General features: G+C 35.0%; 2 protein-coding genes and 1 long non-coding RNA gene across 3 annotated transcripts; 1 reads left to right on the plus strand and 2 right to left on the minus strand.

Annotated features, from left to right (window-relative positions):
• The first annotated feature begins 1,407 nt into the window (after positions 1-1,407).
• On the plus strand, positions 1,408-3,555 carry LOC108981257 (50S ribosomal protein L28, chloroplastic). Its single transcript, XM_018952363.2, has 2 exons — positions 1,408-1,844; positions 3,146-3,555. Exons 1-2 carry the CDS (start codon positions 1,601-1,603, stop codon positions 3,376-3,378), a joined length of 477 nt encoding a protein of 158 aa, XP_018807908.1. The 5' UTR covers positions 1,408-1,600; the 3' UTR covers positions 3,379-3,555.
• A 1,167-nt stretch (positions 3,556-4,722) lies between these two features.
• On the minus strand, positions 4,723-6,347 carry LOC118343945 (glycine-rich cell wall structural protein-like). The gene has a single exon (XM_035683296.1). It carries the CDS (start codon positions 6,310-6,312, stop codon positions 4,948-4,950), a length of 1,365 nt encoding a protein of 454 aa, XP_035539189.1. The 5' UTR covers positions 6,313-6,347; the 3' UTR covers positions 4,723-4,947.
• An 8,684-nt stretch (positions 6,348-15,031) lies between these two features.
• On the minus strand, positions 15,032-16,581 carry LOC108980707. The gene is made up of 2 exons (XR_004797728.1): positions 16,299-16,581; positions 15,032-15,923 (listed from the first exon to the last, which is right to left on the minus strand). It is a non-coding gene; the product is annotated as an uncharacterized LOC108980707 (long non-coding RNA).
• Between the last annotated feature and the right edge of the window lie 481 nt (positions 16,582-17,062).

Genomic DNA, 17,062 nt, shown 5'->3' on the forward strand with positions numbered 1-17,062 from the left:
TTTAGCAATGGCTATCCTAGGCTCAAGCTGTTTCGCAAATCGACGTAGCGATTGGCATTCTTCCTTCATTAATAAGCTAGCTTATGTGGTTATATAGATGTAAAACTAGAATGTAAGGGGTTGAAAACTAGAATGAAAGGGGTTGCTCAAACTAGGGAGCAAGTGTGCTACAAGATCAGGAATTTTCTAGCCTAACTCATTCACACAAAAACGAATAAGCCCTTCACCAAATTCTCAGATGAGGTGATTTTATTGCAACTCGGTTTAATGAAGATGCAAGTCCAGAAAAAGTCTATGCAGATATTGAAGTGGATGCGCCTGGCTCATGGATTTGCTAAACTTAACATTGATGGCAGTAGTTTGGACAATCCAGGTCGAAGTGGAGGTGGAGGGATTCTTCGAGATGAGAATGGTCATATGATTTTTGCTTTTGTTAGGTTATATGCTATTAATTAAAAAAAATATTGCCGAAATATGAGCCCTATCTGATGGTTATAGTTTATTTGCTAAAATGAATATTAATCACATAGAGGTTGAAACTGATTCTAAGCTAGTGGTTAATTGGTGGGAGAAAGATGAGCAAGTTGCTTGGTGTAGTAAGTGATATTGGAAAGAGGCTAGATTGACGGCTCGTTCGATAGTGGTATGTTTTTATTATTCTTTTAGGGAAACAAACCATGTTACAGACAAATTAGCTAAATTGGGCACAAGAGGTACATAGTATATATTTAATACCAAATATAGCCCTTCCAAAAGACATTATGAGAGCTGTTCGAATGGATCAAGTAGGTTTACAAGTTATACAGTATCGATAACATTTTTGTTGTACAGTTTGTTGTACAAATTATGCTTTATTTTGTCTTGTTTTGAGGGTCTTGTTAGCATGCACTTTTGTGTTTCGATTTGTTGGGTATTCTTATTGGATTAAGGTTAGCAGTTTTCCTTTGTGTTCTTGCAGTTCATTTTGATACTTGGGTTTAAAATTTAGGATGATATGTAATCCAGGTATTCAGTTGTAATCACGTGTTTTCTCCGCTAGAAGTGAGGATAATCAATAAAATTGAGATTCTATTCTCTTACAAAATTAAAAAAAAAAAATTGGTTGATATATCAATCATATTTTAAAGAAAAATTCTACAAACCACACTACTATCCAATTTTCATCCCACTATATAAGATGTGGCACATTTATCGTCATTAAATAATTTTTTGTTAGATGATTTTTTATCATATAATGGTAATAAATATGTCACATCTTATATAGTAAAATAAAAATAGAATGGTGGTGTGGTGTATAGCATTACTCTATTTTAAATAACTTTTAAGTACTTATAAAACCATAGCATTGTTCTTAAATAAATTGAAGTCTGATCTGGGCTCACTTGGTGGACTGGGCATCCGTCTCAGCGGCCCATACAAACTGTCCAGTAGGTTAACATCCACTACATCCGCAGTGCACGTTAAGGCTTTCCCACACTGATAAAAAAGAACCAGAGGCTCCAATGTAATCTGACAATCAATCGTTTATCGTTATCCATTCCGACCTCAGTTCAAATTACCTCTTCGTATCCCGAAAACATCCTCGAAAGAGGTCGAAGCAATGGCGTCGGCGGTATCGGCAACGTCGGGAGTGTTTTCTGGAAACACTTTTTGCTTACGTAGAACAGATTGTTGTAATTTACGGAGATCGTTGTCAGTACCGTCTTGGAGGACCAAGGCGGTGTCGGAGCTGGGGTTCGTGACCTCGCAATTGGGTGGCCTCAAAATCTCGTACAACCACCGTGACGCTGCCCAACCCTTCTCCACCCCTTCCACACCTCATCTTCTTCAACCTATTGTTGCCCGTAAGAATTCTCTTTCTTTGTTTTCCCTGAAATCTTACATACAGCAATTAGCTATTGTTCCAACTCTCATACAAGCACATACATTTGCATACCTGGAATTTGAAAATAGAAGAACAATGTTATTTTGTTGTGAGCCCTGTGTTTAGCTGTTTATGGATTCATGTCTCAGCTGATAATTTATGGGTTGAAAGTAAAAAAATGGGGGATGTGCGAGTTTGATAGTGTTATGCCCAAGTTAGTTTTGATTTGAGATCGGTCCCGTAATGTATGTTTATAGTTTGCATTGTAGAATTTTTTTTTTCCCTCTCAACTTATATTTCATTTGATTTTAGGTAAATGTAAGTTCTAGGAAAGATAAGGAACAAGATTATTCACTCGAAGCTGGCGATTGATTTGCCCCCTTTTAAGTGAAAAAAAATATGGGAAATGGAAATTTGATGTTGGGCAAGAAAGACCGACGGATGTGCCAATAAAGAAGAGCGTTCTAATCCAACTTGGACTTAAAAAAGAGGTTGTACAGAGCGTGAAATAAAATTTAAGTAGAATTAGTGAAAGAGGATATATGCAACATACTAGACTGGGGGATGTTTGGTGAATGAGATGACATGAGAAATTTGTGAATAGTAGTAACATGGTTTATGAATAGTAATAAAATTATTTGAGTTATGATGTTTTATTAGGTTTGGGAAAAGAGAGAGAAAGTTGAATAAAAATATTATAGAGTTAAAATATTGTTAGAATATAATTTTTTAATATAATTTTTGTTTTGAAATTTGAAAAAGTTGAATTATTTTTTGTGTTTTGTTTAGAAGTTTGGGAAAATTGTAATGATTAGATGAAAAAGTTGAAAACTTAAAATTGAAGAAAAGTGTATGTTTGGGTGGTGTTTGGATGTTGAGATATAATGAGATGAGATGAGATGAGATGGGATGGAATGGGATGGGATGAAACCATCTCAACATCCAAACAACCCAAAGGGTAATCTTTGGATGGAATGCTAGTTGGAAAATTTTTGTGTGTGTGTGTCAGAGAGAGAGAGAGAGAGAGAGAGAGAGAAACTGGCATGGTTGTAAATGGATCCACAGAGCTGATCCCAATTTTGTCGGGATTAAGGTTGAGATGAGTTGAGTAACTTTATATTAATGTTAATCAAGAGATTTAATATTGGAAGTGTTATCAATTGTTGCCTTTTGTTTTTTGTTTCTGATAATTGTTATAACATTAATTAGTGTTTAAAATTGATAACCATTTGAGTGGCTTATGTTAGAACTAATCTCATAACAAATGGCTTGTTTCTTCAGGTAGGATATGTCCCTTCACTGGGAAGAAGGCTAACAGAGCAAACAAGGTTTCGTTCTCAAATCATAAGACAAAGAAGTTGCAGTTTGTGAACCTACAGTACAAGAGGGTCTGGTGGGAAGCTGGTAAGCGCTATGTCAAACTGCGGTTATCAACCAAGGCATTGAAAACCATAGAGAAGAATGGCCTGGATGCTGTTGCTAAGAAGGCGGGAATAGATCTTCGCAAGGAGTAATATGTGGCCATTATACATTTATCTCTTTTTGACAAAAAAGCCTTTGGCTGTGTTTATGAAGTGTGTTAAGTTCCTTCATTTTGCTTATATATATTCTTAAAAAAAATGTTGCTTTTCTGTTAGATCTTCTGTTTGAATGAACAGTTTTCATTGTTGTAAGCCTAGAAATTGCTTTGAGCTCTGGGAGTATGTTTCTAGCCCCCACCCCCCGCCCCCCAGCTCCATATTTTTCCCCCTTGGTGACGAGCTCTGGAAAAGGTAAGAAACAAGGAAAGTTTTGGAGATCTAGTAATTAATTTCACAAGGTCATTCATCCACTTTTGGGGGAACATACTTCAAGCCTTTAAACAGAAGACGCAGGTAGTGATAGATTAGCAATAGCATTGCCTTTTGGATGGATGGACAGGTACTTGCAGCAATAATACCAACTGAAAAGGTGTTGTATTTCATATTCCCCTGATATTTTTGAAAGACCTACAGAAATTGAGTGCCTAAAGATGGCCTTCTAATGTGGTGTTATCTCATCCCATATTTTTATGCATTTGTATTTGCATATTTTGAGCCAATTGTTTTAGCTCGATTTCTGAAACATATTGCAGATTTTTTTTTTTTTTGAAATTGAGAAAATTCGATGAAGCTTGATTTATTAAAGAAAGAATGAATCAGCTTTTATGAAGTGGTGTAAAGATCGTGTGACCTGATCAAGGATGCATGCACTCTTACATTATTCCTAACCAGCATTTGTGATTATCTTGGTGTGAAAGCTGCTATATATACATACAAGTTTTATAAGGTATGTGATTAAAATAAAATGAAAGTCCCTTTTCTAGGAACCTCATGGCCCTAAATAATAGGAGTAGTGTTGGTTTTTTTGTGCATTAAAGAGTTGTTAGTGACAAGCCAAAACAATGGATCTACTTCATTCTATGCCACTATTTTAGGGTCTAAAGCGTAAAAGAGAGAGACACAATTATAATTTTTTATAATTGTCAGAACAAAATTTTCAAATTATATTCTGTGTTCAATAAATAAATATTGCTAATCTCTCCCTCTCCTTTAGACTCACGGAAAATTAGATTTTAAAAATTCGGTATCTCCAAAATCTATATATTAGACTATTAGTCATCCGCTAATAGAAGCATAGATTAGTCAATGTCCAATGATTATTCAAGAAGAAATATATTTTTTTTATCACAAGAAAGATTTGAGGATACAAAAGTATATCATGTGACTCCGATATTATGTACTGTATTTCTAAATGTATCTCTTATACACTATATATATATATATATATATCATTAAATTTAGAGAGTGTGATTGGCAATGCAATGGCACACAAAAATATATTATAAAAATGAAAATGTGCGAGATGTGCTATTTTTCAATTTATATTTTACATTTTAAGTAGAAATAACTTACAACAGACTGAGTAGGCGTGCATGCTTGTCTTCATTGGCAAGAGATGCAACTAACATAACTAAAAACTCTTCAACAAAATAAGAAATCCAGGACACATGATTATTACATTCATTACTTATTAATAATAGATCCGCACAATCTGATGCTTAATTAGTGGTGTCCAATCCCACCACCGCCTCCTCCACCAAAGCCGCCTCCACCACCAAATCCACCACCTCCACCTGCTCCTCCACCTCCACCATATCCACCTCCACCTCCAAACCCACCTCCTGAACCTCCCCCTATTCCTCCACCTTTGCCAAATCCCCCTCCAATCCCACCACCAGATCCACCTCCAATGCCGCCACCAAATCCACCACCTTTACCAAACCCACCTCCAATGCCACCACCTTTTCCAAAGCCGCCACCACCTCCAATGCCACCACCTTTTCCAAAGCCGCCACCACCACCAATGCCACCACCCTTCCCAATGCCTCCACCAAGGCCTCCCCCACCACCTTTACCAATGCCACCACCGACACCGCCACCCTTACCTATTCCACCCCCAATGCCACCACCCTTGCCTATTCCACCACCAACTCCCCCACCTTTCCCAAAACCTCCACCATGACCACCACCAACTCCACCTCCAAAGCCACCACCCTTGCCTATTCCACCCCCAATACCACCACCCTTACCAATGCCACCTCCAGCTCCTCCGCCAACTCCCCCACCTTTTCCATACCCGCCACCATGACCTCCACCAATTCCGCCACCAACACCTCCACCTTTTCCAAACCCTCCACCATGACCTCCACCAATTCCGCCACCAACACCTCCTCCATGTCCACCACCCTTGCCAATGCCTCCACCTTTACCAAATCCACCACCAGCACCTCCACCAATACCCCCACCTTTTCCAAAACCATGACCACCACCAATGCCACCACCCTTACCTATTCCACCACCAACTCCTCCACCAACTCCCCCACCTTTTCCAAACCCTCCACCGTGACCACCACCAACTCCACCTCCAAAGCCACCACCCTTGCCTATTCCTCCACCAATACCACCACCCTTGCCAATGCCACCACCAACTCCTCCGCCGACTCCCCCACCTTTTCCAAACCCTCCACCATGACCTCCCCCAACTCCACCTCCAAAGCCACCACCCTTGCCTATTCCACCCCCAATGCCACCACCTTTACCAAAGCCACCACCAGCGCCACCTCCCACTCCACCTCCCTTACCAATCCCACCACCAATGCCGCCACCCTTGCCAAAGCCACCACCAACACCACCTCCACCTCCAGCTCCTCCCCCATACCCACCTCCAAATCCACCGCCACCACCACCACCTCCTCCACCTCCACCTCCACCTCCAACTCCAAATCCGCCTCCATCCCCAACGTTTAGAAACTTTTCTTTCTCATTCTTACCCACACTCACTACATCCCTAGCAATCACACTCACTGTAAGAACATGAAGACAGAGTAAGCATAACAGAGCAACTGATCTCCTAGTGCCACGACCCATCTCAAATGTATTTAGGAGAAGTTTGAACTCCCTAGCTCTTGATGATAGCTTTACTGGCATGAGGATTTTTATACTAGATGGAACCCATTGCCTTTGCATTTAATGGGTCTCAACCACTAACCGATCGCCACATAAATGCACGAATTCACCCCCTACAATTACCACCACGCTTTTGGTGCATTTATCTTTTACAGCTAAACCACTCTTCCCACTGCCATTCACATAAAGAAAACCCTAACGACATGCAAATCTATAGGCGCGAGCAACTCTCACATGCATCCACTTGCTGCCCACATGACTAGAGCTTCCATCTTTAGGCTCTTCCTACTACCTATCTAGCTAGTGCGTACGTGCATGAACTCTCAAGTCTAATCAAAAGTATGCTGAAACTTGGATCTGGTTTTCTCCTTTGGTTGAAGATCAGGTATGGTTTACATCACCATTTTCCATTCTAGCTAGGTGGTTATTTACCACATGCAAATGCATAAGAAAAAGATAGTTACAAGTACTACCTTATTCATACGCAGCACACATTTTCATCTGAGAATCTTTGCATCTCTATATTGGTTAAAAATTATCTTAGAATTATGCTCATGATCATATATATGTGTGTGTGTGTGTGTGTGTGTGTGTGTGTGGGTGTGTTTGTGTGTGTGTGTGTCATGCGCGTGTGTACTGTTGCGTAATCTTGAGCGCTGTGACTCTCAAGCTGGCACAGACGGGGAGACGGTACGGTACGTGCTACTGCACCAAATTAGAAGTGCACCGAAGATGGTTAGCTAGATTACATGTCACACGGGAAATGATATGGACAGTCGGATGAGCATGCATGCATGTACGACGTAGTCCTCGAGCATGATGGACCCAAAGTTTGCTAGCTAAATCTAGACCAGATTATTAAAGTCATCATCTTGTTATGAGGATCACGCACCATGCGTCATGATAAACACAGTGGTCATGAGTAGCAGCTAGAATTAATAGTCCAGGCCAGGATATTATATAATTAATACTTATATCAAGCCCTACATTGCTCTAAATGATCGTGATTAGTTGAATAACTTAAACTAAACATTGCATGCAAGATATATATATATATATATAGAAGCTTGTTATTGATGCATTTATACAGCAGACAAAATATGTCAAATTACTAATGCCTCAAATTAGGATATAATAGATCGAGTTCATTTTTAGATCAGCAGGCACTAATTACAGGAAATAAAACATGTATCTCCGTACGATCGACTCAAATTAGAATATGATCACTACTTTCCTTAATATTTAACTAAACTTGTTGTCGAACTATATATATATATAATTTGTAGTCCGACAGGTTTTTTTCTCTGGCAAACAAATGCCAACTACACCAAAAATAATATATTTTTTGTAACGAAAACTAGTTTTTTTGGACGAAAAAAATATTTCGTCCAAAAAACATTTCTAATATTGTAGTGTGCTACATATCAAGGAATATATATGTGTGCGCGCGCGCGCGCGCGTTGTCCAACAGCAAGGTGGTTGTAGACCAAATCTTGTTTAGTCTCCAGAAAATAAAGATACATGGTCTTTAAGATTTATGGGCCTGCAAAATGCATTATATATATATATATATACATACATATATAATATAGAAAAATCATACATATATATCATCCGGACATTTATAAGCAATTTGATCTCTTGCGTAACCTGCATGGGCCATCCGACGTAACCAATTAGGACAGGAAGATTAAAATACAATAAAATTGGTATGTATATATATATATATATATATATATATGGTTCATGCATGAAATTTTCAAGAGAAATTATTTATGGTGATTGATTCCATGTGCTCGGTAGATGAAGATATTAATGCACGTTGAAAAACTGGGATAGCTAGCTTTTCAAGTGTATTAAATTCTCATCAAATAGGCAATGGGCTCTTGTCATGCAGATCTCGATAAAGACAGTAATTAGGGATGGATTGGTTATTAAAAATCAAATTATCTCATTTTATCTTATATAATTATTATAATTTTTTTAAACTCTCACATAAAATATAATAAATAATTTATTTTTTTAAAATTTTAAAATAAAAATAATATTAAAAAATAATATTATAATAATATTTTATTCAATTTTCAATAAAACATCTTATCTCATCTTATTTAAACTGTGTAAACAAACGAGACTTGAGAGAGCACATGAGCTGATCTCTCGGCCACTTATATTAATTGTTGCCACCGAATTAATGATATGACTCATGCATATATACTCGCTGATAAGGTTTTAATTAAATCTTACCAATAATTTGGTAAGGTGGGCCGGTCTACAATTAAGTCATGGTTGAGTCTCGATCTATACATGTTTACACCAAAACGATCGATTTCAATCATCAAATCAATGCGTTTAATTTCTCATTTTATCTAATCATACGTATAGTACTACTATTACATACACAAACAATGTTTCGTATATAGCAACATTTTCAATATATATACTCATGATCATGATCTATGGCGGCCTCATCATGTATACAAGTTACGATACATGAACCTATTATTAGCATGTAAAATGTTAAGATATATACAGATCAGCCGACGTTGTTGCTGGTGCTCTTGGTTCTCGATCGATCGCGTACGTGCAACCTCATTTGACAGCGCAGGCAGTACATACCTAGCCTTTTGATCTTTGTTCTAGTACTACTCCATCTTTGGCATGTTGACGCTCGGAATTTTAGTCCGGCCCCTCGATGAGACCATTGCGATGACCAAGCCTACATTGCATCCATGCATGCACCATGTGTAGACATTTGGGGATGAACGAGCTAGCTAGGTTACATTTAGTCAGTTCATTTTCCGTCAACTCCACCAAATCTCGATAGTTTATTAATGCAAGAAACCACAATCAAGCTAGTCATGGCACGAGTTGTTTGCCTTAACTTGGACCTTAACTCTTCAAAACCCTTTATGTTGTGCAAAAAACCCACGCACCAATGATAGCAAACAAATTAGAGCAATGATCAAGCAATCACACGACACACACAATTTATGTAGTTCGGCAACATATTTACGTTCATAGAGCTACAAAAATTTTATTAATCAAAGGAGATTACAATCATTCAATCTCAACTCATACTCTCCAAGGCTTTTTCTCTCACACAATATGCACTCATACTTTGTCTCTTTTATTCTCACTGAAAACTATTAAAATTGTATACAATAAAGTCAAAATATGACATACAAATAGAAACGGCCCTGGAAATCCTAATTTGGTAAAAATTGGGTCCTTTGTTCGAGTAGTGTGTCAAGCGCACCTCGAACGAACATCCAATTAATATTGGCTCGAGCGGTATGTCGAGCGCAGCTCAAGCAAACACTAGGATTTTTATCTCGCTTGAGTTCGATTTCGCGTGAGACTTGAGTGAACTCACGGGTTGAGCTTCTCTCGAGCTCTAGGTCGAACGACAGTCTAGCGAACTCTTTGCTTCTCGATTTCCTATTCACTATCCAGTCTTCACATGCAACCCAACATTTAATTCACGAAAACGTTTATTTGTAATCAGTTATATGTTACAAAAATAATAATTTCTTATCAAAATAAATATATTCTTATCGTAAATAATTCGTCATAAATATTTTTTTTCTTTGTAATCTCAATTATTTTGAATGTACGTAACGAGAACTACTTAATTCCTCTCACTGTAACCATTGTGTTTTATTAACATATAAATAATATCATTTCCCTAGCTTATATATATAAAGGAAAAAAACAAGAACGTGCATTATTCAAAGACTGAAAAAATTAAGTAGACTCACGAAAGAACCGTACGTCGGTAAAGCGAGTCAGTCGGTTCGAGTACACCATGGCCATGTGAAGACTGGACAAACATATAATATAGACAGTACTATTCATTTAACACCCCCACCCAACCACCCAATTATACCAAACAACCACCCAAAAATAAATAATAATAATAATAAATAAATTCCTTCATCCAGCTTGACCCGAACTCCGAAAAGATCATCAATATCATGTTCAGCTTTTTTTTATTTTTCGAGTTATCATAATTAATTAGCACCATTCTGGTTCACATGAGCTTGGCTGATCTGTGCATGCATGCTGCAGCATGGGGCTAGCTAGCTATATATTATATATGTTAAAACACGGTCGTATATTATATGCGAACATATATGTATAATTGATTAAATAAATGTGAAACTTGAATGAAAGTACTACACCATTAGCTAGCTAGGCTGCCTAATTTTATCATTGGAGGTCCATATCGTTAAGGACCTGACCCTAATTGTTTTCTGCACAACTTCATATATAGGTTAATAATTGATCCCAGAAATAAAGAACGAACAAAAAAAAAAGCTTGTCTGCCTGTACTATCATGCGAGCCTAGTTTACAGCATTTTTTTTTTTTATGGCAGAATCATTAGATTAATGTAGCTTATATGATTTTATTACCCAAAAAATTAATTTGTGACCATGAAATCATGCATTTCCATATATATAGGACCAAATTACTCTTCGAAAGACATATTCATTAGTTTGTATAGCTATATATGAATATATAACAACATGATCAATTGATGATCTCACGCAAATTAGAGTCATAGCCTGGTTTTAATTTTAACTAATCGCGCAATAATCCTCATAACTAATTTTAAGATTTTGAAGAAGTTGTAGCTCATGCATGGGGTGGGGGATATTGTAGTTATATATCTAGCCGATCAGCTTTTGACACTTTAAAATGAAGATGCTAAAGATCGAGTACTGTGTGCATAGGAATTTCGGTTCTAAAATAGACATTAAATTGCCAACCCTCCTTAACTGCTTTATATTAATCATATGAATAACTTTTAGGCAAAGTTTGGGTGAAAATATGGTAGAGCTAATCATAAAAGTTTTAAAAATTATGTATTGTTAATTGATGCAATTTTTTCGAATCGCTCATGATTGTGACTTGGGCATTGATAAGGTGTTCGGATGCTTATTTATGAAGTAAATAATAAATAAAGCATTTAAATATAAATAGAGATAAAAATATAAAAATTTACGTGATTTGACATAAAAGCTTATGTACATAGGTCATTTGAGATTGAATCCACTATATTTGATAATTTTATAATCTCACGTGCATGGCCTCCCAATAGAGAAAGTAGGGTTAAGGAGTGGTTGAAGAAGATACTGCCTCTATAGAAATCTGGAAAGAGAGGATATGAAGAGAGTGTAGAGACATGTAGATCTATAGAGATCCCTTCCTTTTATAAAGGTATTCTTCCTTCTTTAGACTTAAGAGTAATGCCAGAGTCTGTCTTGCTTTATATCATTATATCATTTTTACATTTTGATATCTCATTAAACTTCTTTTGAATTTATCTCTTCTTTGTATTCTTGATAATGGACTGGACTCTAATTCATTTTATATACAACATATGTCATATCATGATATATATATATATATATATTATATCATGATAAATATTTGATTGGTTAAGAGTCAGACACCAATGTTAAAAAGTAATATATATACTTTAAAAAAAAGTATAAGGTTACTCTTATTTTTTATTTTGTCCTTAAATTATATTGGCTGATATTTCACATTTTAAATGTATTTAACTTTCCAAATGAAAAATCACGTACAATACAACATAATAATTAATAGGTAGAATGAGAAAATTAAGCTTGAAGAATAGCATTAAAAAGAAAAAACATAAGAACATATATTAGAGCACTGACATTGGTTTCATTAAAGTTATCTTTAAAATTTAATGAAAAGTACATAATTTCTATAAATCTAAAACCTCCTTAACCATAACCTCACATTGAATTAATCATTGAATTTATCAAAATAATAATATAATATTATATTTTTTAATAAAATTCTTTTTTCATATTTTACAATTATACTAATCATATGTTAATTAATAATTTAATTTGATTCTTACATTATTATTACGAGACGGTTAGAGATTAAATGTGAATAAAAAATACTTATAGAGATTAAAATTGAATAAAAAATAGATTTGATGAGTAAATAGTAACTCATCAAATTTGAAGAAACTCATCCATTTACTGTAGTTCAAAATTTCATATTTATCTCTTTGATTAATTCAATATAACTCTATTTTGATAAAATTTATCATATTTCATATTTAATTAAAATTTTAATAAAATCAATGCCAATAATCTTACAAAATCTACAACCTGGCATGATTGGTCATGTCCAAGTGGTTTGATCGTACCTCTGGAGCATTTAAAAAGAAAAAAAACAAAGACGATACCTATTTCATAGACACATCAATCTGACCAATGGACCGACTTCGTACTCTGCTTGAATTTTGGTAATTGCTTAGCCCAATACTTGTAAGGCCTAACAGTGTATTAAAAAAATCTTCCATTTTCAGATGCCCTTATAGTTGGTAGTATGCAGATAAACTGAAAATAAATAAATAAATAAATTTGTTTAAAAGTCGGTATATAAAATATATGATTCATTTTATTAATATTACAAAACTGAACTTTAAAAATAATTAAAATTAAAATCTCTTATAAATTAAATTTTATAACGTCAATAAAATAGAGAAAGTATAATCTTATACCCCGACTTTGAAGAAGAATAACTCAACTCGTAAACAAATGAAGTGAGTCATTCAATATGTAAGATCCACTTCATAGTTTTATATCTCTCATTGAAATCTTTAACTTCGAATAATAACTTTGAGCAATATTGACCTAATTCATTGAATATCCCAAACAAATTGACAAGAATATATACATATTTGATAATCTGAGAGGTTTGCACATGTTTGAATCAGCATATCTCGTAAGAAAAAACATTTCCTACCTACCTATGGTGGCCATGGGTCCCCTTCTACGCAAGAATCGACTATAGGGTCCACTCCAGAAATGTATATACATTTCGCTCAATCCTGTTCTGGTTGTGGACTGCCTGCCTAACCATGATTTACAATATCATAGAACTTGCTACGTACTAATAGTTTGATGTACTAAATTGCGTATTAAGACTTACATAATTTTTTATTATAAAAATAATAATTTTTTTTTTATAGAATAATAATATCTTATGTTTTTGTTTTTAATTTATATTATTTTATTAAACGAATGTCTTATATTTAACGTTAGTTCACAATTTAATGCACGAAATCGATTGCAATAAGACTTTTTCCAATATTATATGCATTTTCCAGCCTGTGAGAAAGACCAGCTTGAAGGCGACACATGATCAGAACTTGACCACTATTACGCGTAACAAATCCATAGAAACAAAAATAAATCTACAAATTTATATGTTTTTGTAGCATTAGTACTGGATTGATCATTTTATTCTTTAAATTTTGATTAATATGTAACTTTTTCACCTTTAACTAATCATTCAAAACTTGAAGTCTACATTGGATTAGTCATCTCACTCTCTATAATAATAAAATTTTATTATTTTACTATTTTTTTTATTTTTTTATTTTATTTTTATAATCTTCAATAACCTCCAACAAATTATATTCATTTTTATTTTCACAATCTAACAATTTATAATATAATAATCTCATATGTATATAGATGGTAAAATTTCATATGAATAAAAATCTCATATTTATAATATAATAATCTCAAAAAATACTCTTAGACTTGCTATAGTTCTTTTTACATTTGAAAAAAAGAATAGATTTACTGTATCTTATAGTTTGGATGAAAACAATTTAACTAATTTAATATGGAGTAAATATGAATGATATTTGTTAAATTTAAAGATAAAAATATATTTAATCAATCCAATACCAATACTTTCATATAACCAAAAATGTTAATATATATATATATATATAATATAGTTCGTTATTTATTAATTTAAATGGACTTTGCAGCCATTCAAGAAAAATCATGACTACTCCATCACTGCCTATATATGTGTCATCCCATCATGGCATCATCCAAAAGACTTCCTTCGTATGCCACCGAAATCAATGCTGACATCTTTTATCATTAAGGAACTTGCAAGAAAATCAATGCAGATGGATTTTTTTTTTGGTTCCACGGATGGAGCATCACGGCATCCTAGAACACCTAGGAATGAATCTCCCCCGGATATGACCGATTGGAAACACATATATCGAATGATTCAACTATTAAAAAAATTTATTAAGTATAAAGAAGAGATTTCCGATCATCTACCTACGAGTTTTCTGTTGAAATTATTCCACATCAATTGTAAAGAGTTAACGGCTAGTTTATAAACAGGAGAGAAAGTTTCACATCTTAAACTAACGTTTAGAATCGAGAGAGACCTATAACCACTCAATACTAATATATCTTAAACTCAACAGTCCGCGAGAGAAACTAATTAATTGGCATTGCTCTATAAAAATGTCTCAGATCAATTGTAGAAGAGACTAGTACTGAATACTGATCACCTTATAAATATGAGAGAACAGAGCTTCTTTGGACCGGCAATGCCTATATTCAGAGTCAATCGGCACCCAATAAAATATTGACATGTCGGAAAATCTCATAAGAATATGGTGCACCTCATCACACAGGATGTTAAACACAAAATTCTCCCTCCTCCCATGAATATCTATGTAGAACTTCTACTTACAATCGGCATTTACAACCAGCGTGTAACCGACTGACTAACACGTCAGCATCTGTCAGAGAAATTAAAAGAGCATAGTAAAGCAAAACACCCTAGTTTACGCAGTCGGAGGACTCAAGTCAAGACTCTCAAAAGTAATAAAAATGGAACTTTGCCTACTGCAATGTAAACGGCTGGAAGTACAAGAAATAGAAGTTGGAAGATAAACAACAAGTCACTTTCCTTACTCAAGCAAAGCAAAGCAATTCTTCGTAAAGAAGCGAGAAAAAAAAAAAGAAATAAAAATGAAGTACAAGAACTTGCGGTTGAAGGTGAGCCAGCTCTCGTACGGGGCCTATGTCAGCTTTGGCAACCAGCTCGACTTCAAGGAGGCCAAGTCTCTGCTGCGCGCTCCCATATATTGTTTCCACCAAACATCTTTTGGGGCGATTCCAAAGCCATAATTTACACTGTAAGCATTCCAATCATCTGGGAAGAAGAACGTTGTTTGAGTGAGGGCATTTCGACAGAAAGGTGGTGTTGAAGCCATGCCAAAATCCATTTCGAAGGAAAGGAAGAAGACCATGAAAATTAAAAGACAACAAAGTTGAAACAACCCGTCAATGCCCAAATCAACCAATACAAGAAGTTTTGCATATATTAAAGGAGATTTTCAGAGTTCGTGATGAACTTGGCCATAGGGCCATGATGGGTCTGTGCTGGTCACTCTAAAGAGAGGGAGAGACGATTGGGATCTGAGAGAGAAAGAGGTACTGAAAACCACATTAGATGAGAAGGTAGTTGACGTTCTACTTCTCCTTTTTTTTTTTCTCCCTTTCATTTCTTTTGTCTAACTTACTCTTATTTTCTTCTCCAGCCTACAATAATATAAAATAAAACACTGCGTTTTATTTAATGACGTGGCGATTTTCCACCGGTTGCAAAAGTCGGTTGCAAGAAGCATTTTTCATATCGAACTTGTCCAAACACCCATCCCCAATCATCACCATCTGATCTCCAGAGAATCCTGCAGCCCAAAAGTGAATATGAAAAACAATTACAAGAAAAAATAAATGAACCAAACTAGATTGAAAGGCCAATAGAAATAAAAATAAAAAAACATATTATCGTGTTCTCCAATCTCTTCTGAAAGCAACCTATTTCCTCCTGAAATCACCATCGTTCTCACATCCTTAATCTATTTTCAAGTTAGTCACCGTTTCTATGCCAGTGCGCGTCGAGAAAGATCTCGGTACTGGGAGAGAGAGAAGAAGGGAAGTAATCTATTTTCAAGCCAATTAACCCTGAAAACCCATCAGGAAGAAGAGGAAAAATAGAAAAATCTCCCAGAAAAAAAAATATATGTACAATTTTTCTTCAACCCCCCAGCAAAGATACTTACCTGGAGGAAACTGGGTTTAAAGCTCTGGCAAATCCGTTCATGGCTCCATAACCCTTTGAGCTAAACCCCAAGCACGCAAGCAACCCTTGCTTGTAAGGCAAGACCAGAATGAGAGAAAACGAAATCGAAGACCAGAATTTTTTGTTGCTTCTCCCTTCACTTTTGCTTCTGAGAAAGTCTTTTAAGAAGGGGGGAAGCTCTCACGCGAAAATGGCCTTGTGTGTGTGAGAGAGAGAGAGAGAGATGGACGCGGGGGGGACGACGGAGTGCACGAAGTGAGAAATGTTTTTGAAATCCTATGCAATGCGGTCTACTTGTGTGTTCATGTGCCTTCTACGTGGCATGTCCCCATTCGACTCTGTTGATGGAAGAATGGCAGATGTTCTTGTGAGAAGGTTTTCTCACGAGAGAAATGCTCTTTAGCTAACTTTAAGGTACGTTTGGACAGGGAGAATATTTGAAAAATATTAAAAATATTTATAAATAATTATGAATAAAAATTGGAATAAGTTTATAAATTTTATTAAAAGTATTTTAAGTTATTTAGATATGTAAAATATGTTAAATTGTTAAAATAGATAGTTGAAAAATATGTGTCTTATAAATATTATAATAATTTTATTTTTAATAATAAATATTATAATGATTTTATTATAGTAATTTTTTAATATTAATAAATATTTTATTGATTTAATTTAATTTTTATATAATAATGATAAATATTATAATGATTTAATTTTTAATTTATATATAATAATAATAAA

This window comes from Juglans regia, chromosome 12, assembly GCF_001411555.2.
Source record: "Juglans regia cultivar Chandler chromosome 12, Walnut 2.0, whole genome shotgun sequence".
Taxonomy (NCBI): Eukaryota; Viridiplantae; Streptophyta; class Magnoliopsida; order Fagales; family Juglandaceae; genus Juglans; species Juglans regia.